General features: G+C 54.6%; 10 protein-coding genes across 10 annotated transcripts; 4 read left to right on the top strand and 6 right to left on the bottom strand.

The window, feature by feature from the left end:
* Positions 1 to 461: 461 nt before the first annotated feature.
* On the bottom strand, positions 462 to 1,501 carry CCMA1212_006742 (Negative cofactor 2 complex subunit beta; the record flags this gene model as incomplete). The annotated part of the gene is made up of 4 exons (XM_073703944.1): positions 462 to 569; positions 639 to 898; positions 994 to 1,023; positions 1,498 to 1,501. 4 exons carry the CDS (start codon positions 1,499 to 1,501, stop codon positions 462 to 464), a joined length of 402 nt encoding a protein of 133 aa, XP_073557295.1.
* Positions 1,502 to 3,086: 1,585 nt separating this feature from the next.
* On the bottom strand, positions 3,087 to 4,034 carry CCMA1212_006741 (putative oxidoreductase; the record flags this gene model as incomplete). The annotated part of the gene is made up of 4 exons (XM_073703943.1): positions 3,087 to 3,123; positions 3,174 to 3,544; positions 3,602 to 3,760; positions 3,849 to 4,034. The coding sequence occupies 4 exons, from the start codon at positions 4,032 to 4,034 to the stop codon at positions 3,087 to 3,089; spliced, it is 753 nt and encodes a 250-aa protein (XP_073557292.1).
* Positions 4,035 to 4,284: 250 nt separating this feature from the next.
* CCMA1212_006740 (uncharacterized protein) lies at positions 4,285 to 5,883 on the top strand (the record flags this gene model as incomplete). The annotated part of the gene is made up of 3 exons (XM_073703942.1): positions 4,285 to 4,293; positions 4,553 to 5,037; positions 5,112 to 5,883. The coding sequence occupies 3 exons, from the start codon at positions 4,285 to 4,287 to the stop codon at positions 5,881 to 5,883; spliced, it is 1,266 nt and encodes a 421-aa protein (XP_073557293.1).
* Positions 5,884 to 5,995: 112 nt separating this feature from the next.
* Positions 5,996 to 7,093, bottom strand: CCMA1212_006739 (uncharacterized protein; the record flags this gene model as incomplete). The annotated part of the gene is made up of 1 exon (XM_073703941.1): positions 5,996 to 7,093. One exon carries the CDS (start codon positions 7,091 to 7,093, stop codon positions 5,996 to 5,998), a length of 1,098 nt encoding a protein of 365 aa, XP_073557528.1.
* Positions 7,094 to 9,192: 2,099 nt separating this feature from the next.
* CCMA1212_006737 (uncharacterized protein) lies at positions 9,193 to 9,805 on the top strand (the record flags this gene model as incomplete). Its single annotated transcript, XM_073703940.1, has 2 exons — positions 9,193 to 9,385; positions 9,669 to 9,805. The coding sequence occupies 2 exons, from the start codon at positions 9,193 to 9,195 to the stop codon at positions 9,803 to 9,805; spliced, it is 330 nt and encodes a 109-aa protein (XP_073557536.1).
* A 664-nt stretch (positions 9,806 to 10,469) lies between these two features.
* Positions 10,470 to 12,168, bottom strand: CCMA1212_006736 (Metacaspase-1A; the record flags this gene model as incomplete). Its single annotated transcript, XM_073703939.1, has 4 exons — positions 10,470 to 10,495; positions 10,549 to 10,718; positions 10,785 to 11,223; positions 11,295 to 12,168. The coding sequence occupies 4 exons, from the start codon at positions 12,166 to 12,168 to the stop codon at positions 10,470 to 10,472; spliced, it is 1,509 nt and encodes a 502-aa protein (XP_073557535.1).
* Positions 12,169 to 12,947: 779 nt separating this feature from the next.
* Positions 12,948 to 13,172, top strand: CCMA1212_006735 (uncharacterized protein; the record flags this gene model as incomplete). Its single annotated transcript, XM_073703938.1, has 1 exon — positions 12,948 to 13,172. One exon carries the CDS (start codon positions 12,948 to 12,950, stop codon positions 13,170 to 13,172), a length of 225 nt encoding a protein of 74 aa, XP_073557534.1.
* Positions 13,173 to 13,445: 273 nt separating this feature from the next.
* On the top strand, positions 13,446 to 14,488 carry CCMA1212_006734 (uncharacterized protein; the record flags this gene model as incomplete). The annotated part of the gene is made up of 2 exons (XM_073703937.1): positions 13,446 to 13,562; positions 13,635 to 14,488. The coding sequence occupies exons 1-2, from the start codon at positions 13,481 to 13,483 to the stop codon at positions 14,486 to 14,488; spliced, it is 936 nt and encodes a 311-aa protein (XP_073557533.1). The 5' UTR covers positions 13,446 to 13,480.
* A 189-nt stretch (positions 14,489 to 14,677) lies between these two features.
* Positions 14,678 to 16,523, bottom strand: CCMA1212_006733 (putative efflux pump kojT; the record flags this gene model as incomplete). Its single annotated transcript, XM_073703936.1, has 3 exons — positions 14,678 to 15,627; positions 15,692 to 15,953; positions 16,029 to 16,523. The coding sequence occupies 3 exons, from the start codon at positions 16,521 to 16,523 to the stop codon at positions 14,678 to 14,680; spliced, it is 1,707 nt and encodes a 568-aa protein (XP_073557532.1).
* A 1,478-nt stretch (positions 16,524 to 18,001) lies between these two features.
* On the bottom strand, positions 18,002 to 22,088 carry CCMA1212_006732 (uncharacterized protein; the record flags this gene model as incomplete). The annotated part of the gene is made up of 7 exons (XM_073703935.1): positions 18,002 to 18,195; positions 18,268 to 18,598; positions 18,671 to 19,057; positions 19,119 to 19,442; positions 19,729 to 20,893; positions 20,947 to 21,637; positions 21,716 to 22,088. 7 exons carry the CDS (start codon positions 22,086 to 22,088, stop codon positions 18,002 to 18,004), a joined length of 3,465 nt encoding a protein of 1,154 aa, XP_073557531.1.
* Positions 22,089 to 22,297: the final 209 nt, after the last annotated feature.

Below are 22,297 nucleotides of genomic sequence, written 5' to 3'. Positions count from 1 at the left end.
TGGCGGATTTATTGTAGATTTTTTCCGGGGGCGCTCTGTCAGTCACTGAGAGGTTTCTGGTGATGGGCAGATGCCTGGAGTTTGTGGTGTTGATGAAGTATGGCTAAGGATTTGGAGATGGGCTGAGCGCGAACCGTCCAATTGGTGGGGACGCAACATGTGAGAGGCGACCTTAGCGTTACATCATTGAAACGCTTGCTGGTTTATCGATAAGGCGACCGAGCGATCATCATGAGATGTTCCAACCTCGGGAGTAACCTGTCAGAGACGGCGAGATGGAGTCACGAGGTTCTCCCGGATACCGCAAAAGAAAGAAAAGAAATTGATGAAGCCAACTCCGGGAAATGAAGGCCCAAATCAGAGTCTGACCTGTCTACCAACCCTCATGACCGTGTATAAAAACGCCTAGCAATGCCCACCGTGACGCCCTCTTCCCGAATATCACCGAAGCAGAGATCCCATCATGTGTGGCGCTGTCTGGCCGCTGCGAATTGCTCTTCCTGCAGCCGAGCAAGCTCCTCCATGGACAATCCGCTGTTGGCAAACTTGTCTGCCTTTTTCTCTCGCCCCTGTAGATGATGTCAGCGCTGCCTCAGCTGCACAAAACGGAAAGGACATGGCGGGAGACATGCGCGAACCTTTTGAGTTTCCTTGTGTTCGGCCGCCGCTTCTAGCACGGCTGGCACGTAGTCGGAAAAGCCCAGGCGTTCTAGCGCCTTGGTGATGTGGTCGCAGGCGATGGTCTTTTTGGCTTCCTTCTCGGAGATCTCGTTGGCCTCGGATGAGATGAGGGTGATAAACTCGACGCAGCATTCTATGAGCAGGTCGCGAGCCTCCTTGGCGAAAGAGACGCCTGTCTGCGGCGGCAATATTTCGCTAACAATCTTCTGAACGGTGGCTATGAAATAGTGAGCTTCATGGGCTAGACATCATTGCCGCCAGGGATAGAACTGAGGGTGCCATGTTGCACCGCAAGACAGTCAGAAAGCATACCTTTGGGCAGCGATAGGTCGTCGTTGCTTCCTATAACAAACCAAATTAGCAATGAAGCCCTCTTGTAACAAGTTTGATGACGCTGAATAAGATGCTGTTGCCCGGACCCAAGCCGTCCCAATGATGTTCAGAGGGGCATGCTTGACCACTTTCTTGAGCTTTGTGGTGCGAAGCTGGATTGTCGAGGAATTCAAATGGACGTGCCAACGGGCAAAGACCTCGGAGAAACGAGTGGTGCAAAGGGATGACAAAAAACGCTGCGAACATGAATACAGAGGGCTATCATCGTCGTCGGCGACGCCGAGGCATAATTCCGAAGTTTGTGTGAAGATGCCATGACTTCATGGATACAAACAACGAAACCGGGGATCCGGTCTTATTGGCCCCTGGACACGGCGATGACGGCGGAAGCAGCCATGCACGGCCTGTTCCCTTGAAAAGCAAATATAAAAAGTAGTGGAAAGCAAAGGTGAGGTCAAGCAAAGTTCAGACATACCACCAAACTCATGGTCCGACATGTTGGCAAGAGATGCGACACAGACGACGCTGTGGCTTAGACGCGCGACTGCCTGAAACTGGGAATGAGAGCGAGATGCGGCGACGGCGGAGGGCGAAGAACAGAGCTGCGCAAGTAGTGGGAGAAGGCGGAAAGTCTGGACACGGAGGGCAAAGGGAGGATGTAGAGTGAGGGAGAGGATGAAGAAGATATGATATACTGATCAGGGGCAGGATTTGGGTGTGTTTTGGTGAGTCGAGGGTGCGACAGCTGGCGATTCGAGGCGCTCAGGGAGTTGATGGACGGATGCTGAATGTTTCCCAGCCAGACGGTTTGCCGGTGGGGCGGCGGCTGCTGTTATACTTGAGCGCTGCTGGAGCCAGTTCTGATGCTGTGAGTGTCCAAATGTGTGTGTGCACGGCCAGGGTGACTTGCTGCAGCGTGTACCGGGTACTTTGACGCGCCCGGCGGGTGTCTGGCGCTGGTGGTGCGTGCCGGCGGCCTCAAGCAGCCTGGCCTGGGCAGCAAATGGCAGCGCAGCCCTCTGGAGGCTGCGGCGCTGACTGGCTAGCAGAGGGGCAGTTCACGTGCCGCAGCACGTCGCCCAAGTATGGAGTACAAGTGGATCATTGGACCTCTTAGCGCGGACAAGCTCTGGCAGAAAAAAAAAAAAAAAAAAAAAAAAAAAAAAAAAAAAAAAAAAGTGTTTATTAAGCTCCCAGTTTCGGCTGGACGAAAACTTCTCTTCCTTCTTCCACCTCTCTTTTCTCCCTCTGCAAAGAGAAACCAAGACAGGCACAGCTCTGCATCAGCTCCAATTGAGCTCAGGGCTGGCTTCTCACCATCAGCATGATGTGTGCCTGCATCACTGCTGGCTAGCACAAGGTAAGGAACCTCCCGACGACACGCGGCAGCTCCAGATGCTTTCATGATGAGATATGTTGTCGCCCCAGTCTGAGGAGGTCCGACAAGCTTCCCTTGCTGAGAGACACAGTCTTAAGCCAATAGACACTTGCTGATTCAACACTGGAGCTTTGTCTTGCTATTCTTCAACGCGCAAACTGTGTGCTTTGCTTCATGGCTAACATTGCTTCTCACAGGCAGTGCTGCTCGCTACGAGAAATGTTGAGTCTCGACAATGTAAGAACCGACCCGCTCCTCTCTCGACAGCCCGCGGCACAACGTGATGTACCAAGTAAAGTATTATCAAATTCCGAGATACATACTGCGGACACACTCTCCTGAACAATGCCATCCTCGACCTTTGTTTCTGAAGCTACGTCGCCAGCAATTGCAACAGAGACTGACAGATGAAAAAGCTCTCAGTGGAGGTTGGCACAATGGCAACACGCCGGCGCTGAATCACAAGGTAGGTGGCAGTGGCTTGCTTTATTTTTCTCTTTTTTTTCTTTGGCCCACTTCATTCTACATTGCGTGATGAAGAAACTTAAATTCCATGCTAATACTGAATCTTCATGTGGAGATCATTAAGAGCCTTTTCATCTTTCGACTGACTGCAATGTTTCCCTTCTCTATTCTTGTTGCTCCATTGTTTGTCTTGACCTGAGGCTAACGCAACGAAGCTCTAGGAAAAACTTCAAGCTTGATACGCCGCCAGCTCAGGTGAGTTCCAGCTAGACACGGTTAGTGATTGCGACGCGGTGATCCGGGACGGCGAACCTACACAAGATATTGTCCGCTCAGCTCATGCAAAGGGTTGGCCACAAACTTGGCGATGACACCCCCTGGCTGCTCCGGCTTGAGCAATGCGCCCTGCTGAAAGGCATCGACGAAGCTCTGGTACTGCTTCTCGTCCATGGTGTCCTTGCCCTTGAGACGCAGGGTTGCCTGCATGTCCGTGTCTACCCGGCCGGGTCCTATGGTGATGCTGGTGATGTCGGGCTCCTCGACGGCAAGATGAGCCGCGACGGAGTTGACGGCTGCCTTGGAGGAGCCGTAGGTGCTCCAGGCAACGTAAGGCTTGAGCGCTGCTCCTGACGAAACCCAGAGGATGCAGCCCTTGGTCTTCTTGACCTCATCCAGACTGGCCTTGGCCTGTACGCCATGTCAGCAGCCGCACGATGGGAAGACGCCAAGATTCTCCCGTCTTACCATGGCAACGTAGCTGAAGAAGTTGATCTCGTAGTGGCGCCTGATGTCGTCCATGGAAGCGGACGCGAGCTTGGCCGGCTCCAGGATTCCATGGTTGATGACGACGCCGTCGAGTCTTCCGAATGAGGCGACAGCAAGGTCGACCAGCTTCTCGGCAATCTAGCCGCATATTATTGTCAGATAATACTTTCGCAAGACATACCTATCTTAGATGAAACAAGAATCAGCCTTAAAAATAAGCACCCACCCCTGAGCTTGTGATGTCGCCCGCCAGATATTCCACCTGGCCGGGATGCGCGTCCTTGAATTTCTGCAGCTGTTCCTCGGACCTGGCCGTGACGACGACTTTGTGGGATTGCGCCAAGAGCTGCTCGACGATGGCCGCACCAAGGCCCTTGCTGGCGCCGGTGACGATGAAGACCTTGGAAGCCATGGGGTTCGGTAGAGACAAGCAGCGAGGCGGTATCGGGCGTCCAGTAGCAAGAGAGGAGCGTTTCTTTTACTCAATCTAAGCCGGGGGAAGAAGAGGAGATGGCGGACTGAGCTAGTATTTTGGCGAAGACAGGGATGGTTGGCGCTTTGTGGTTTTTTTATTTTTTTTTTCCTGAGCCGATGGCAAGGTCCGGCGCCGCCTGGAGGATGTGGGGAGGGGGGAGGGGCGGCTAATCGAGGAGAGGCAAGGCATGGCTCCGGTACGGTGAGCCGGGCAGCGTCTGGGGAGCCGTGGGAGGTTTTGAGATATAAGATGGTTGGTTCCGGGGTGGTTGTTGGGACTGACCGGCGTCTCCCTCTGCGTCTCATCCCATCTTACCTACCTACATACAGAATCCTACCAAGTCCCGCTAACTATCTACCTTTACAACCCGGGAGCTTGAAGCTGCTGTTGGGGGGGGAAAGAAAAACCAGGGATCTTCCAACGCTTGAAAAGCCTCAAACATCCCGCCGAGCAAGCCAACACACAGTGGGAAAGACGCCATGGCCGACACTGTCATCCTCGGCAGCGGCGTCATCGGGCTGTCGACGGCCTACTACCTGCTGCAGCACCAGCCCGGCGGCACGATCCATCTCGTGGACTCGGCCAACGAGCTGTTCGCCTCGGCGTCGGGCTTCGCGGGCGGCTTCCTGGCCAAGGACTGGTTCCGGCCGGAGCTGGCGGCGCTGGCGGAGCTGAGCTTCGAGGAGCACAGGAGGCTGGCCGAGGAGGAGGACGGGAGGGAGAACTGGGGATACGCGAGGAGCGTGACGGTGAGCTACGAGCCTGACGGGCCGCTGATGGGGGGCAAGAGGGGGGAGGACTGGCTGCTGGAGGGGACGAGCAGGGCGGGGCTCGTGGACACGCGGAGGGAGCACGAGGATGGCGAGGTGCCGGCGTGGTTGAGGAGGACGGAGGGGGACTCGGTGAGGGTGATTGACGACGGGAGCGGCACGGCGATTGTGTAAGTGTTGTTGATTGCATTCACGTCTTACTTTGGATCAAGAGCAGCTGCTGACATGAACGCTGTTGAACCAGGGACCCCCTGAGATTCTGCAGGTTCCTCCTGGAAAAGGTCAAGGCGGCGGGCGTGCAGATTCACAACCCCGCGGTGGCGACGCGCCTGGAGACGGACGAGGCCGGCAAGCTCTCGGGCGTGGCCGTCAGCCACCCGGAGGGCTCGGACGAGACGGTGATTCCGGCGTCCCGCGTGCTGCTGTCCGCGGGGTGCTGGACGCCGCACGTCTTCCACGACCTGTTCAAGAACCGGTACTACATTGACATTCCCATCGAGAGCCTGGCCGGGCATTCCCTGGTGGTCAAGGCGCCCAGCCAAGTGACGACGTGCCACTCCGTGTACACGACCATGGACGCCCTCTCGCCCGAGGTGTACTCCCGGCCGGACGGGGTGATTTACGTCGCGGGCGTGAACCATGCATCTATCCCGCTGCCCAAGCCGCGCGTCAAGGCGGTCACGTTTGACGAGTCTGTTGCGAAGCTCAAGGACATTGCGCGGCGGCTCATTGTCACGCCCGAGGGGAAGGACCTGGAGATTGTGCGCGAGGGGCTGTGCTTCAGGCCGATTACGAAGAGGGGCACGCCGTACATTGCGAGGCTGCCCGAGGATAAGCTGGGGGAGGACTTTACTGGCGGTGATGGTGCGGAAGGGGGATCGGGGGCCGGAGGCGTCTTCATTGCTGCGGGACATGGCCCGTGGGGGATCAGCTTGAGCTTGGGGACCGGCAAGGTTGTTGCGGAGATGATGTCTGGGAAGCCGCTGAGTGCGGATATCTCGAGCTTGGGCTTTTAGGGGGGGAAAGTGATCGTTTAACGGTACGACTTAGAGGGTATTAGGCAACAGTTTTCCTTCTTGTGTTTGTTTGGTCAGTCTGTTTGGTTTTGTGTTGGATATTGTGTTGGCATCATTTCGTTAGAGAATCGCGAAGTCTCTTGATATCGCTTGGAAGAGCCCTGCAGCACCCCCCTACGATGATCTCAGGCCAGTCTCCCCTCGCTTCTGTAGCTCGCACGGCCTGTGTAAGCTGCGTCTCCCATGGGATTCTGTCTTCTTGTTCAGTCCCCTGAGGGATCTCCCACTGCTGGGTGGTTGTATTGTACACTTCCCCGTTTGTCCCATCAGGATACAGCACCAGGGCAGGCCACCTCTCGATGGTGCCCTCCTGCAGCAAATCACGAACAGAAGCTTCATACCGACGGAGCAAGGAATCTAGTTTCCAGACTTTTGTACAGTTGATGCCTACAGCCCAGGGAACCGCTTCCGCGAGAGCAGGATCGAGCATTGCTCTGATGATGGCTTCAGGGGAGCTTCCATCAGGCGTGTTATCGTCTTCGTTGGGGAAGAGAGAGGACATCCAAAAGGGGACGCCGGAGGAGAGCTCCGGAACAGCGGCCAGAGCGCGGCGTAGAGCGACGATCTCGTCGAGGCGGGGAATTGTCTCAAGGGCTATGTATGTGATTCTGCGTCTGACGTCTGGGATACGCGCAAACAGCTCCATTCTCTGGCGGTGCCACAGGTAGAGGTCCTCCTGGGAGTCGTGCTGGGCGTCGTAGTCCCCGCTGTATTCCTGGCTGGGGATCATGCATGCGCCGTAGGGGCCGAGGCTTAGTGCCACGGCGGCACAGGGGTGTGGTGGTCCCTTTGCTGCCGCTGCTGCTTCGTGGGCGATCTGGATTGCTTTTTCGAGCAGGGGCGGGATGCGGGAGGGGTCTTGCAGTATGCCGGTTGGGTGCTGCGCTGTCTTGGTGCGTGCGAAGCCTTGGATGGAGACTTGGTATGTTGCTGTGAGGAGAACGTCGACGGGGATGTCGGCAAAGGACTTCTGGCAGACGAGCAGGGTTTCGGGGTCGGTGACGAGGAGGTGCGAGGACCAGAGGGGGGAGGAGGATGGGGAGAAGGAGATGTTGTGGTTCTGCTCGAGGGTTGTGCCGAGGCCGCCGTCGAGGATGCGGATGGTGGTGGTGCGAGGGGAGGGAGATGGAGCAGGGGGAGGATCGGGCATTTTCGGTTTACGGGTTGAGATAGGACATGTGTGGTGATGGGTTGAGGTGAGGTGAGGCTCTAGTCAAGGTGACGATGCTGTGATGGAAGGGGGTTGAGTAAGCGAGTGAGTGAGTTTGAGGGACGTCTGTGGGGTTGAAGTGCTACCATGGGCGTGCCCCTGTCTTGCGGTCAGCTGTTGGCGCTAGACGGCGTTACAGGGGACTCACCGACGTTCAGCGCTTAAGGCGACAACGATTGAAAACAAGGGGCGTTTGCCGGAAGCTTCAACTTGGCCTCGACACACTTCGAATACGTACAACTACACATCCCATGATGGCGATGACGAGGCTCCAGCTGGAAGATGGCATTTACACTGCTCCGAATGCCGTCTAAATTATCAAAAGGAGGGCTGATAAGCCACCCGGATCGACAAGGAACTCAACTACCAGCAGTCTAGGATACATCGAGTCGTGGCCAGCCCACGACAAGGGCTCGCATAACAACGGCAGGCTTGACTCGAGATTCAGTCCGGCATTTTGATTCTTCTCTCTCTGCGAAATCCGAATCTCGGCATGTTTGCATGAATCACATGCAGGCTCAGTCCATGTCGTCTTTACCCCACGTGCGGTGATGAGGCCGTCCAGTTGACCGTCTCAAAACGCCCCCCGAGCACCGGCTTGACTCTCGAGGATGTGCAGCCTTGCCAGCGCTTGGGCGAGCCCTTTTCATTTCGGAACTTCCATCACTCACCTATTTCCATACGGCGACCCCAAGACCCTAGCTTACCCAGGCAGGTATTTACGAAATATTAGATCACTGAAGCCTTTATAGAGACAAATCCCGGCGTCGCATTCAACGACGAATGAGGCAAAGCGTGCTGGTCACGTGACTAGCCTGGTTAGCTCAATCGGTAGAGCGTGAGACTCTTAGCAGAGAACACGTTCTGATGCAATCTCAAGGTTGCGGGTTCGACCCCCGCATCGGGCTTTTCCTATACACCCCAGTTGAAGATGCTTCCGCCTCGATTTTTTTGGTCTTTTTTTGCATTTTTGTCAGTGTCTTTTTTTTTTTCTCCAATCTGTGCCATGTACTTAGTTAACTGCGTCGTGTAATTAGAGCCTCTAGATGTGGACTGGTGATGAGTAGGTGACGGGGAAATGTTGGGCCAGGAAACCCCATACCAAGGGGCATCTCATTCGGGGGCCCAGGGCTCTTCCTCCCCGTTCTACAACCTGTGCTTGTGCCTCCAGCATGGCGAGGCTTCGTCTAGCTCGACTCTTGGTTGACCCTTGTGGTTTTCGATGATGACGGATAATATCCCGGCCACATCTTCCGCCACTGTTACCGATACCCTCGACTTCTTTACTTTGGGAGAACCCTCTGCCGGATCCTGCGCTCGCTGCCGTAACGCTGACATTGGGCCGGTAACTAGAACGGAGAACAGGGCTGTTGTGCCTAAAGGATTAGGCTCGATACTCGCCAAAGAATTCGCTGGGCTGGCGACAGAACCTCCCAAGGTTCCAGCCGGGTGAGATGGACTCGGCGCGCATTTCATGGGTCGCAACGCTCACGTCGAAACTCTCGAGCCGTCTCCAGCGAGCGGCAGTCTGCCATCGCCTATCCGGGACAAGGGAGGGGGGAACGCTCGTGCCGCCCGTCAAGCATCTTGATGAAGGGCTGAATGTTGAGCGCCCAAGTCGGCGTCAGAGTTCGTTCTACGTACGGACCCCAAGCGGAATCTACCGATGCGACCGTGCGGCTACAAGGCCCGGCCTCGCGGAAGACCTGGTCCGTGGGCAACGGGGCATGTCGATTTGGACCGGGTAGCAGACGTCCTGCGGTCCTTGGGGAGACTGACCAGATGCTCGACGTGATGGGAGCGCACGGGCGACGGGCGACGGTCGACAACTCGATGGTCGTTCGTTAGGGGGGGGGAGGTGCTGCATGCTACGGGCGGTGCAATGGATAGATGATGAGGTTAGCCCGCCTGGAAGCAAGTGATGAGCTTGGCGACTGTGTCCCTTTTTTTTGTATTCGCGAGATATGAGCCTGGGGATGTGTTGCTTCGAGCGAACGGGGACTGGGTGCCGTTCAGGGGGGTTAGAGCTCCAAGTCGCCATGCTGGCGAAAAGAAGCCGCCCCAGTACGCTCACGGCGTGTGTCAAGAGGGGTGTGGGAGGTCTGGACGTGGTCTCTGGCCGCAAGTTGGCCAGCGGCGCCGGTCGACAAGAACTCTGGCCCTGCGATGCCGACTGTCTCCCACCAGTCCCTGCGGCCTTGGTTGCGCGCTGGGCTCCCGTTTCGCGCGCGGGTAGGTCTAAGGCCGAGGATTGTGAAAGCGCAGAGAAATGTGACGATGACGCCAGGTTCAGAAGTTGTCCATTATTCCGGGCCCTCCGGGGGGGGGGGGACATCGCTCAGCCGTCGACGCGTTTCTGCATCTGTGCTGTAGCTCATGACACACATATATGACTTTGCTGTTCCCAGGGCCAGAAAACTCAATGGAAGTTGAAGCGATATACGGAGCAATATGTGTCGCATGCTACCATCGAGTGGGCTTCTCTCACCTGTCATTATATGGTATTGTTATACAGCAAAGCGGTTTCCAGGAAAAACCAACGTATTGCTGGCACCATCCCCGAGAGCCGTCGACTTCTATGCTCGGGGAAAGCCTTGTCGACTAGAAACGTATACACTTGAGACTGATGCTCCTCAAGCCGGACGTGTCTAGGCAAGCGAAGAGCCTTACATGGATCCAACTACACTGATACATCCTTACAGTGGAAGTCGGCAACGCCCTTGGCCTTGGGAAGTTGAAGAGCCTCATTCGATCAATAAGTCGTTTTCTGGTGGCCTTTCTAGGACCGTGTTATGCAAAGGGTAGACACATCGTTGCGAATATGGTCAGTAGATCTCCTCGTTCGCAACTGGGCTATATCCCACGCGTGGATTGCTCAATCAATGGAAGCTAATCTAGCTCATTGATGCTTGATCCCCAGTATACACTGTTGCCATATTGCCCCAAATATACTTGCCATTCCGTGTATACTTAGGTAGGCTGACAACTTGGGAACCAGTACAGCTGGACAGGTATCTATACATGTTTAGGTAGGAAGTGATGGACGACTTGGCTTTGCCAGGTACCTTGCAACATTGGACGGTCCCGCAGCTGAGACATTCTTCGTTGAGCCGGCTACACTATGAAGATTAGTCTCGGCTTTTGTGCAACGAACGGAGAGAGAGAATCAATGATGAGTTATTGGCCAAGGGGCGACGAGGTGCCTGTCGAAGAGAAATTAAACCTAGTGCTGCAATAATCATACACTCGTGAACAGTATAAAAGTAACCTGATTCGTTACACATTGCTTCGTAATAACAGAGAGACTCTTTTGTAACTACATAACGAATAGCAGATTGGTATCTATCACCATGTTAGCACGGCAATTACGCCAAAGACGGGTCGTGGGCATATACCTAGAGGATGACTGCAAGACAGCTGCGGCTTCTGGGTGTACTTGGTCTCGAGAATCTCCCGAATGCTGTTGAGCAGCTCCACGTAGCTCTGCTTGGGATTCTTCTTCAGGGCTGAAATAAAAGCCCACGACATGGCACCGGTAGCCTGGGTTCCAATCGTTGCATCGGCGCTTGAGTTCATATTAGCAATGGCCAGTCATCGCGAACGGGGTATATAAAGAGGGAGGAGAGCATACGATGTCTGGTCGTCCTTGCTGCCGGAAAACATAATGACGTCCGCCGGTGACGTGCGTGTAGCCATAGTCTTCTTGTAGGCTCCGTCACCATTGAGTGCCTGCTTGGCAAAGCCCATGATGCTGCTCGCAACGCCAGCCATATTGCCCGAGGCATAGGAGGAGATGGCGCCCAAGAGGCCCTGGCCAGCTTCCTTGGCCAAGTTGGGCTCCTTGAGGACGCCCTTGGTGGAGTAGACATAAGGCAGATCCATGACGGTTGCGGAGTGACACGAGTCGAAAATGGCCGTGAGGCGGACTCCCTGCTGCAGGGGCTTGACGACGTGAAAGTGAATCTCGTCGTCGGTAATGAATCCAGCCTGTTCAAAGTCGACAGGGTAAATGACCTCGTCGTAGCCGTCGTCCTCGTCACTATCATTATCCTTCACCTGACCGCCGTGGCCTATGGACCATGGTCAGTGATGTGGCTTTGTAATCTCTGTGATACACCTAACAAGTTTATTAAGTACTTACCGGAATAGTGGAGGAACAGAGAGTCATTGGGCTGCGCGCCGTTGACAAGCCAGCCAAAAGCACGTATAATGTTGGCCTTGGTTGGGCGCATGACGGGATCTGTCTGGTCGTCTGTCAGAATGACCATGTCCTCGCGCTTGTAGCCATATCGCTCCACCAAGAATGCCGACACGTTGTGGACGTCGTTGATGCACCCCTTGAGCTCGGCCTTTGTGCCGAAGTAGTTGATTCCAATCAGCAACGCCTTTCTCTTGCCCGTGCAGTTGGAGTACTGGAAGGTATAGCCAGTGGGGGCACCGTGGCCGAACTGCTGAGGAGCCGAGGGCGGCGGCGGACCGGCTTTCGCGTGCAGCGCGGTCGGAGGATTGAGGGGATAGCCGTATGCATCGAGGCCTGGAGGAGGCGGGTGCGAGGGAGGCGGGTAGTGGCCCGGGGGAGGGCCACCGGGAGGAGGATATTGGTTCTGGTGGCCGCCGTAGCCGCCCTGGGGCTGTCCGTATCCCCCGTGCGGCGGCGGAGGCTGGTGAGAGCCGTAGCCACCGTGAGGAGCGCCGTAGCTTGGCTGAGGAGGAGGAGCGCCGTAGCCGCCGGGGCCAGGCGAGCCGTAGGAGGGCTGCGGAGGGTAGCCGCCGTGGGGAGGAGCTGGCGATCCGTAGCCGCCATGGGGAGCGCCGTATCCGGGCTGTGGCGGCAGCGGAGAGCCGTATCCTCCCTGTGGACCGTAGCCACCACCGCCGCCGCCGTAGCCTCCGCCGTATTGCGGATGCGGAGGGCCGTTGGGAGGAGGATAGTTGTTGTTGTCGTATCCGTAGCCGCCTCCACCTCCGCCGTGATGGGCGGCGCCGTGGTAGCCTTGGCCAGGGTATCCGGACATGGCCGAGATCGATGGACGAGAAGACGGTCGAGGGGTCGAGGGTAAAGGAGAAGGATGTAGAAGACGACCTGGAGATATGTGTTGACGGTGATGTTTGCCTCCTTGACGTTGAGAGGAAGAGGTCGAGCTTAGAGAGGGACAGGTATGGAATGGCTCAGCTCCAGAATGATGACGGTACGCGCATCATGTAATCGCACTTTAGCCGCCAGGAGCCCTGCAGTCAGCCTTGGGACCCCTCCAACAGCGCCATTCGGAGTCCGGCTTGGCGGGCCAGGGCTGCTGCAGCTGCATCGACTCTAGGCGGTTAGGCGCTGAGATTAGCGGCAGCCGCGGGGACCTGCGCCGGGGGGGTTAACAGTGGCTGTGCACTTGATGGGTGATGCAGATCGATCCCGAGACGTTCCAATCCAATGCCTTTTCCATTGATTGATGGACCGGTGACAAGGTCTTGGCTGTGATTTTCGAGGGGCCTCCAATCGAAAAATCATCTGATATTCCGCTCTGCTGTATCAAATGACTTGGCATGCTGAACTGGCGACAGTGAGATGGATGCAACCTCACTGTATTCGTTACACACACCGGCCGCTGTTTGCATCCATCGCTTCAACCCTACATGTAGGGAACATCACCATATGCTGCATCCCAGTGACCTTGGTAGTCTTTAATGTGCTCTGTAAGTTTGTATCTTGCGAGCTATGGGGACAGCTTGTGGGAATTGTTGCCCGTCGTTGACAGATGACTTGTCCATACCAGCCCCTTGCTCTGCAGTAAGACTCTCCATGTACTATTATCTGATTTACCCAACAATCAACAACCACCTGCAGATTGAAGTCATCGACGATGCCTTGGAGGAGCCAGAAAATGGCGCGTTCGGTACGGGCCGTGTGACTGACTATGGCGAGCAAGCCACAAACACTGCACTGGAGAACAATGAATTTACGTGCCGGCATCTCGGCCGCCATTTGAGAGAGGTTCGGTCCAAGTACAAATGTCGGCTGGTGTAGCTGCACAAGATTCTGCCCACTGAACCACCCACCCCATCACCGCCTGCATGTGCCTGCGCCTCGTGCTGTCTGCAGGCCCCGTCCACCTTGCATGTACACATCTGCATACAATCCGACATCCAATCATTTGACGACTCTGCGTCCATCTTCGGGATTGCGCATCCATCACTTTCTTTGTCTGTCTGCTTCCTCCGGATATAGATATCTAGACCATTTGCCCGCCATACCGCAACCCTATTCTCTCGTTCGCGCGGCTTGGCCTAATCCTTCCAGCAAACGGATTGCATCTGCGCCAGTTGACTCCCACAATGTCATACGTTGACAATCTCTCGGGCCAGTTTGGTGAGCTCGGACTCGGGGGATCTCAGTCCCATCAGTCCCCTCCTCCTGGTAAGTCATCCATAACATGGAGAGCCAGTTCGACTACTATTGGAGTCTAGGACTGATTCAGACCAGCCTCAGGACAGCACGGCGACTATGGCTACCACTCCGCCAATCGAGATGATGCCCCTCCTGCGCAGTTCTACGCCTCCCCGCCTCAGCCAACCTACCAGCCTCCCTCTGACAAGCCGCCTCTCCCCCAGGGCTGGATCCCCCTCTTTGACCAGAGCCGCCAGCGATGGTACTACGCCAACCAGGAGACCGGCGTGACCCAGTGGGAGGCCCCCGGCTACGTTGCGCCCCCTCCACGACCGCCCATGGAGACGTACCCGAGCGAGGACTCTCGGGGCAGCAGCCACTCGCCGTATCCCCCGGCCGTGCCGTACGGGCACACGCCGGGAGGCTATTCGGCTCCTCCAGGACCTCCTCCATCTGCATCGTATGGCGCACCGCCTATGCCCCCGGCTGGCTACGGGGCCCCTGCAGGGGAATACGGCGGTCATGGCGAATATGGTGGCCATGGTGAAGAAAAGAAGAAGAAAAAGTCGTCTGGGAGCAGCGGTATGCTTCTCGGAGCCGCGGGCGGTGTCGCCGCCGGTCTCGTTGGCGGTGCCCTATTGCATCACGCCCTGGAAGACGATAGTAGCAGTGACGAAGAGAGACCGCATTATGCGCCACAGCCGGTAATCATCAATGAATACAACAACGAATACAACGACTACAGCAGTGGCCCGCCCGCTGTGCTCCCAGCAACGGACGAAGACGGCAACTCCGTGTCCTCGAGCGATCGGGAGTCGGTTCAGGAGGCGCGAGAGGAGTACGAGGAAGCGCTTGCCGATGTTCAGGACTCAGACGCCAGCAGCAGTGATTATGAGGAGCTGGAGGAGGCTAGGGAAGAGTATGAGGAGGAGTACGAGGAGACTTATGAGGATTGAGAATGCAAGTGTCTATTGGGGTCCGCCACTCATATATGCAGCTGTTTACAAAACTGCATGCATCAGCATGTTCTCATGATTCTATGCGAATGCACGCATCTCAAGTCTCTAATTCTGTTTCTAGTCCATATCCAGTCATTCAGGCCATAATCATACCCCTTTCTTGGGAGTTTCTCACCATGTTTCCTTCTATTTCGGCTTCGCAAACCGACTCTTGGACCGAATCCAAGGCCCAAACTTGTAAAACGCATATGGCACCGCCGTAAACACCAGCGCAATAAGCCCCAACATGGTCAAAGCCCAATGGATCCCCAAATTCTTATACATCGGAATCGAAATCTCAATCATGCCCCCCGAAGCCACATACCGCACCAGCGTGATCATCGTCAGCGCACTCGCCGCATACACCTCATACGTATCAATAAGATACATGTACGTCGACACGAACACAGACAATATTCCGAATCCGAAGAGCACGGAGGCGAGAATGGGGGACCAGATGCTGACGTGCGGGTACGCCGTCCAGCCCATCCAGAAGAAGGAGATGGGAATGGCGGGGGCGCCGATGAGGGCGTACCAGAGGAAGAACTCGGGCGGGATGCGGGCGGGTTCCGAGGTTTGGATCTTGAGAATCTCTTGCTTTGCCCATCTGTAGAGGAGCGGGGTGAGCAGCGCCGAGGAGAGGACGAGACCGATGCCGATGCCGACGAAGATGGTGCCGGTGATGCCGTCTGAGAGGTTGTACGTCTCTTGGAAGACGAACGTGTAGCCGTCTAGGAAGCCGAAGAGCATGAGGTAGACGACGGTGAGATAGCCTGTCCAGAGCATGATGGTGGGTTCCTGGATGGTCATGATAAAGGGCCTCTTGACGGCGGTCATCATGCGAGCGCGGAACGTGACGTGCTCGATTTCGGCGGCAGAGACGTAGCGGTTGTCGTTGGTCAAACGACGGAGGTGACTCGCTTTCCATTGTAGGAGGATGGGTTCATATGTCTCGGGCTGGAAGAGGAGCAGCGAGATGAGAAGAGCTCCGGACACGATGATGGTGACCCATTCGGTCCATCGCCATGAAATGTCGTGTGCTTGCGAGATCCAGCCGCCAACGACGGGGCCCAGGACTGGTCCCATTAATCCAGTAGCTATTGTTCAAGTTCCAAATCAGTGCCCATTTCAGGGATTATTGTAAAGTATAGCTAGACTTACCTGCAAAGATGGGAAACGCAACCAGGCGGTTCATGGGATCCCACAGATCGCTAATCGAACCACCAACAGTCGACAAAGGTGACTCCCCAAAGAATCCCGCAAAGAAGCGACACACGAGCTGTCCTCCCAGCGACTTTGACAGTCCCGCTCCCATGAGGAAGAGCATGTATATCGCCAGCGACCCAAAGTAGACGGGGTTCCGCCCGACTGTTTCCGACAGGGGACCAGCAATCAGGGCGCCAAAGCCAAAGCCCGCAAGAAACTATTCATCCAGCCAAGTGTTAGACAACCGCTTCTTATGTGCCGTTTGAAGACCAAATGGGATTGGACAACTTACCAAGCCCGTCGCGAGAGCCTCCGCAACATCGCTCACCCCAAACTCCTCCGCCGCCCTCTTAATCACCGCCGAATCTATCGACGCCGCCATTCCCACCACCAGCGCAATGAACCCGACATTGATCGTACACAGCATCCTCTTCGTAAGCGACCAATTCCGCGGACTCAATGGATCGTGGGGACCCTCGAAGCCGACGACAAAGACCTTACGGCCGTCTGTCGAGGAAGGGTGTGGTTTGTGTACGATGCCGGTGAGCGCGATGGCGAGGTTCGTGCCGATTTTGCTGAGGGAGTGGTCGAGCGGCGGGGAGGAGGAGTCATCTTCGATGTCGGTGGCGTTTGGTGATGATGCTTCGATGTCGTCGTTGATGGTTGTTTGGTTTGGAGGGGGAGGTTGGGTGGTGTTGGTGTTGTCGGTGGTGGTGCGGGTTCGATTTCGTTCGAGTTGTGCTTGTAGGCGCGTTCCCAGGGAGTGATATTGACGATATGCCTCCATGGCGAGAACTTCAACTTCAATTCTCAGGAGAAGGAGCTGTCACAATGTTGTCGAAGCCGTTGTTTGGAGACTCAATTGAAGTCTACATGCAAAGCAGAGGAGGACATTCCCCCGTTTATATCCCACAGATCCAACCCAAAATCCCTTCCATCTCTCCCCTGTCAAACTTGCAAATCGGAGATGGATAGAATTCTCCGTTCGAGTGACCATTACTAAATGACCAATGTCAATCGCACGTCGTCGCCACAATTCCAAACCCACCATGATAATTTTTCTCACCTCCCAGCCTTGTTCTGGCATGTTCGTCTTATCATATCATTCACTCACAATCTCGCAAAACCCGGCACGTTCAGGACCCAGTATTAAGCCAAAGGAGAAACTAGAACTGGGAACGGCAACGCCCAGCGATTTACCCACCCATTGAACGGGAAGAGTTGCCTTTAGCACAATCCTGTTGGATGCGGGCTTGCGGCGGCGAGAGGGTCCGGCATACATACCTACTGTATCTGGATCGATGGCAGTTGGAGGGAAGACTGGCTATTCCGCATGGAGCAAATGTCCTGAATCAGCTCTTTGGAATAGGACGTGTCGTTCACCGACTATCTCCGTCACCCAGCCCGGATGCGCCAACCTACACCACCATCTCGTCCCCAACTATCCCAATACAACCATAACCTTCGTCTACCTCAACAAAACATGTCATCTCAACACAAACAAAAGCTTCAAGCATTTCCAGGCTATTGATTCTTACAACTTGACGCTCGCTCAGCATTGCCTCCCTACGGCAAGAAGCTCCAAGCTCCAACATCTCACTTCTGACTTTTCTTTTTCTTTAGTAGGAACACCCAGATGTGCTGACAAACAGATGCACAAGACCGGACTCATCTCGGGTTTAAACTTGACGTCATAGGGGTCCTCGTATCACAGCATCCAGCTAGCGAGTAGAATCTTGATAATTCTGCGCAATGAAACGAAACGAGAAGAATCGTGAATGGAATCAATCAAAAACTTACATCAATCGACTCCACCAAAGGTCGGACCTCTTCGGTTGTCCCAACCGTAGAGTTCAGCAATCGGATTCTGCTCGCTCGTGGATCGTCGACGTTGATGTCAATCGCATCTCCAGATGCTACCTGACATCTCTCTCGCTTGGAAGAGAGCTATCCCTGAGGATCAGGGTTTGGAATCATTCGATACTATGGAAATGGACTATCCAAAAATGGCATCCGGTCGATGGTATTCGCCAGACAAATAACCTCTCAAGGCGCCCACTACAGGCGTCAAGAAAATCCATGTTCCCTTTACCGCTCTGTCAATCTTCTTGCCGAGCTTCTTCCCTTGTTCTTGTCAACAATTCCGTCTCTTACATCGTCCGCAACAGGGCCTGGTCCCTCCTTGACTCTTGTTGCCGCGAACACATCTCGTGACTGAGCTCTATGAAAGTCTCCCTGGGACGGCCGTGTCATAGACGTAAAGCCTCAGCGGAGCTCGGCGTCGGATTCTGCACCTGCTGGTTGGACATCTTCTGATCCATGAGCTGAGGGGTCATGACTTGGCGAGTGTTCGTCTGTATCGTATGTGGTAACCTCGCGTAGGCGACTGGAACCAGGAGGCACAAACGACGACGTACGAGCCCGGGGCGTGCTGAGAGAGTTGGGCATCTCCTTCACAGCTATGCGTACGAGTCCAATTAGCATCAAAATTGCGAGTCAATACCGGCTTGACACATGAACGATGAACCTACTAGGGCTAGCATCCTCATCATCATCAGCATAAGCACCCTTGGAAGCTGATGGACTAGGTACTGTCGGCGGAACATTTGAAGACGGCGCCTCCTCCGGCAGTGCGTCGACGGAACCATACGAGTCGGGCGGCCAAATATAAATGTCCGGATTAGGTTGAGGATAGTTGATCCTGCCAAAAGACGGAATATGCTTTCCCTTGCCCGACTTTCCTTGATTGGCTTTCTCTGCCTCTGCGATATCAACGCAGTTACGGCAATCAGGGCATCGCCAGTTTGCTGTTGCTGCAGGAAGGCTGACGCAGACCAGATGGAACCACTTTCCTCGGCAGCTCTGGTGAGTTGTTAGAGATATGTATGTCCAAAGGGACGTCTGCTGGTTGAAGAAGCGTGAAAAGAGACTTACATCGGTATTGTCGCATTGTATCATATTGGCAGAGCCAGCTTCATGGCAGATGGAGCATAGCATCTGAGTCGAATCAGAGGCCTTGCCCTTGTTATCCACCTCGGCAGCCTCCTCTGACCCCTGACTTCCCTCTCCTCTGTTTATGGGAATCTCCGAAAGGCTCCTCTGAACAGCTTTAGCAGCACTTAGGACTCTCTTCAAGTCCGATTCGTCGAGTTCGAGCTCTCCCTCAGCTATGAGAGTTCGAAATTCGTCAATAAAATCCACGACTACGCCAAACACCTCCTTGGCAGTCACAGAGGAGTCCAGGGTGGTCGTAGCGTCATCCTGCGTATCCAGGGGAAGCTTAAGAAATTGTTCGTATAAACGAGGGCTGTTTGATAGAGTCTAGGGAGAACGAGTTAACGTATGGAATTCGGACCTTAGCATGCCTGACTGATGAACCTACCTGGACTTTGGTCATCCAGCTTTCGATTGTTTCGGTCTCGCTCTTAAGCACACGAGGATTTGAGGAGCTCAGGAGCAGATCGTCACCAATGAACTTAGATCTTTGCGAGCTTTTTGGTTGTGTTGCTTCACCCGCTTGGATAATGACCGGCTCCGCATTGGGCGCGAAAAACCGAACCCTTGAATGGTCGACCGCCTCGATCCGGTATCCCTGGGGGAGGTGGAGACTGTTGAGCCCCTGCGTAACAAAGGAAGGATACCCTTCGAACAGGAGGCCAACGTCCGAAACGACTTGGTATACATCGCTGACGGAGTTCACGATGAGCTATGCATGCTTCATTTTGGTGCTTGTGTTGTTCCAACTTACCAGTGCTTGGTGGATTGCCTGGGGGCCGTAACAACGCAAGGAACTTGCTTGGAGTGGCATGTCGGGCATGGACTAGGAAATTTAGAATTGCATCTCGTCTATTTAACCAGTTAGACATTGCACTTGGAAATAGTAACAATATATGATTATATATAAGAATATAGAAAAATCGAGAGAATCGCTCTATGGGGAGTATACTTTCCTTTCTCAGAAGGCACCGTCGGCACGAGCCGCGCAATATTACCGCCAGAATATTGAGAAGTCCGGTGTACTTATTCGGCTGGTCTTTTAAATAGGCTTTCGCCGTGGCGAGAAATTCATGGTAGTCCTGACAGAAGGTTTTTAATAGATGAGATGCCACGGCTCGCCGCCATGAGGGCTCCGCTAGTCGTACCTTTGCTTTCTCTGTGGCCGATGAGCTTTCAGGTATGAATGAAGCATTCGTGCCCAGATCTTGAGACGGAAGACCTTCATTGGCATGGGCCTCTTCAGGATGGTTATGATCTGCTCCAGTGTTAGTACCAGGCAACTTCTCCTCACCCAAGCTAGTGTGCGTTCTCTTATAGTCATTGTAGGCGGTTCTTAAAATATGCTCTTCCATTTCCCAATTAGGTCCTTGCCGGCGGCGGGCAATCTCATGGTACGTCTCGCCTTTGAAAGTCCGCGTGGGGTTAAAGCCTTTCTGCTCCAAAAGTATCTCGATGATCTTGATATTAGGCTGGCCGATGGCGGCCAGCATCGGAGTCGAAGACTCATGGTCTGTCAGTACCGGGGAAGGGTCTGGGTTGGCACCGTCGAAACTCAGAAGCAGCTGGAGTATCAGATCATGCCCGTGTCTTGCCGCAGCTACCATAAGCTCGGGGTCACCAAAGCTGTCCTTAACCTGCAAGATCCGTGCTACAGTTTCGGCATCACCTTGCGCGGCGGCAAGGCGTAGGAGTTCGTCGTCCGAAGGCGTGCCGAGGACTTCCTTCTCGATATGGGGATTTAAACTATCGAGGTCGTGGGAACCTTGTACGTTGTGGCTATTCTCAGTTTCTGTTGCACCGACCGCAGGGGAAAGCGGCCCCCGGCCTCTATCGCTCCCCCCATAATCGAACTCACTGAGGAAGCTGATATCAGTAAGCTCCGAAGTATCCTCGGACGCAGCGTTTGAGGCGATCTCGATGGGTAGTGCTGACAGCGAAATCTCTTCGAGGTGTCTAGAAAGATGCATGGTGACGGCCATCTTTCCGCTCCCTGTTTGCTCTTTGCAGAGAACACACTGAGTAGATTTCCACTGGGGCTCCATCTCGTGATCCAGTGCCAAATGGCCAATCCAGTTCTCACGACTTTCAAATGTGGTGCTGCTATACGGGCAAGACATGTCTAAGCACATGTACGGTCGAAGATCGAGATAAACATGCCGTCTAAGAGACGATGAGTCAGTCTGTCTACGACCCTCGAGGCTAGGGCTTCTTACTTCCACCCAGAATTGTTGGTGATGACTATCGTGCGACCACAGGCAATACAAGAGAAAGGAATGCCCAGCTTGGCTTCCTTTGGCAGCGGTGGTATTCGAACCGACTGGCCGTCGTGGCTGTAACTCATTGTGGTTTCCGCGTAGGATACAGTGAGTGCGAGAGATGCGCCTAGGGATGTGCCGACTCCAGAGTCTTGAAATTTGCTGTCGGCACTGATTGTACCTGCGTGGTCTTGCCCTTCCCGGTTCATCAAAGGTAGAGGCTCTTCTCTCTCTTGGGCGTCTCTCGTCGCTTGGCACCGTAGATAGCGTTCATAATTCGCCCTCCCTAGGCGTGAGGCAAGGGGCGTGGCTGCTGAAGGGAATCTGCGTTCGATCCTGTCTGAAAAGAGCTTCTCAGGACTCCAGGTAGAAATAGCGAGGCCATCGGCGGCATCTTGTAACTGACTATCGAAGATTGGGTATTTGAGCAAGGGGTCGAGGCTCGATAGAATGAGCGTGTCAGTCTTGAGGTCCTCCGCAATCTCATGAATGTCATCATTTGAGAAGTCAGAGGCCGCATCGCTCGAGGAGTCATCGCTCTGTCGGCTAGACCCTTCAGCTATAATACCAGCTGCCTCTTCAATATTGGACTCGACGCTGGAGCATAACGCTTGGAGTTTCTCAGCCACATGGACCAGAGGGACCAATCCTATAGACGATATTGAAATATCATGTCAGGTCTGTTCATTATCCACCAATGTGCAAGTAATGAAGGTAAGCGACATACTTTCGACAAGCACGCGGCCAATATGCAGCAAATTCTTCAGAGCCGTATAGCGAAGTTTTCGTGATCGGTTAAAGGTGTCGTTCAGGCGACCCTCTGCGATCCCGTAGCCGTCGGACCACAGGATCAAAGCACTGCAACTGCGCTCGAGGCTGATGCGAGCAGTTTGGGGAACCTTGGCTTGTTTCTGTTCTGAAAGCGCCGGAATGATTGCTTTGAAGAGCGACAACAGGCTCGCAGAAAAGCTGGCAATCACGTTGTGGTCGGCAGCTTCCTCGACGTAATCGCTGCGCTGCACCTGCAACTGCTGCGACTGCCATTCCAGGATATTTTGGACGGGGTCACAGTCAGCTTGAGGTGGAAGAAAACCTGCCATTGTGCCTCATTTCGGCGGGACCGCAGAAGTGAAAAGGAGAAGAAGACAAAACCACCATTAATCTGGAGAATCTCTCAAACAAAGAGCTGCTTTACGCATTTGTTATCTCAAGTTCAGCAGAAAGATGGAAAGTGTGGCGGCACCGAAACGAACCCCAGGAGAAGCGACATCGACGTCGGCCTCGAGCCTCACACAGCCACAGATGATGG

The sequence above is a fragment of the Trichoderma ghanense genome, assembly GCF_004382785.1.
Source record: "Trichoderma ghanense strain CCMA-1212 chromosome Unknown scaffold_8, whole genome shotgun sequence".
NCBI lineage: Eukaryota > Fungi > Ascomycota > Sordariomycetes > Hypocreales > Hypocreaceae > Trichoderma > Trichoderma ghanense.
The sequence above is the reverse complement of the archived record's forward strand: the minus strand, read 5'-3'. Positions and strand labels throughout refer to the sequence as shown.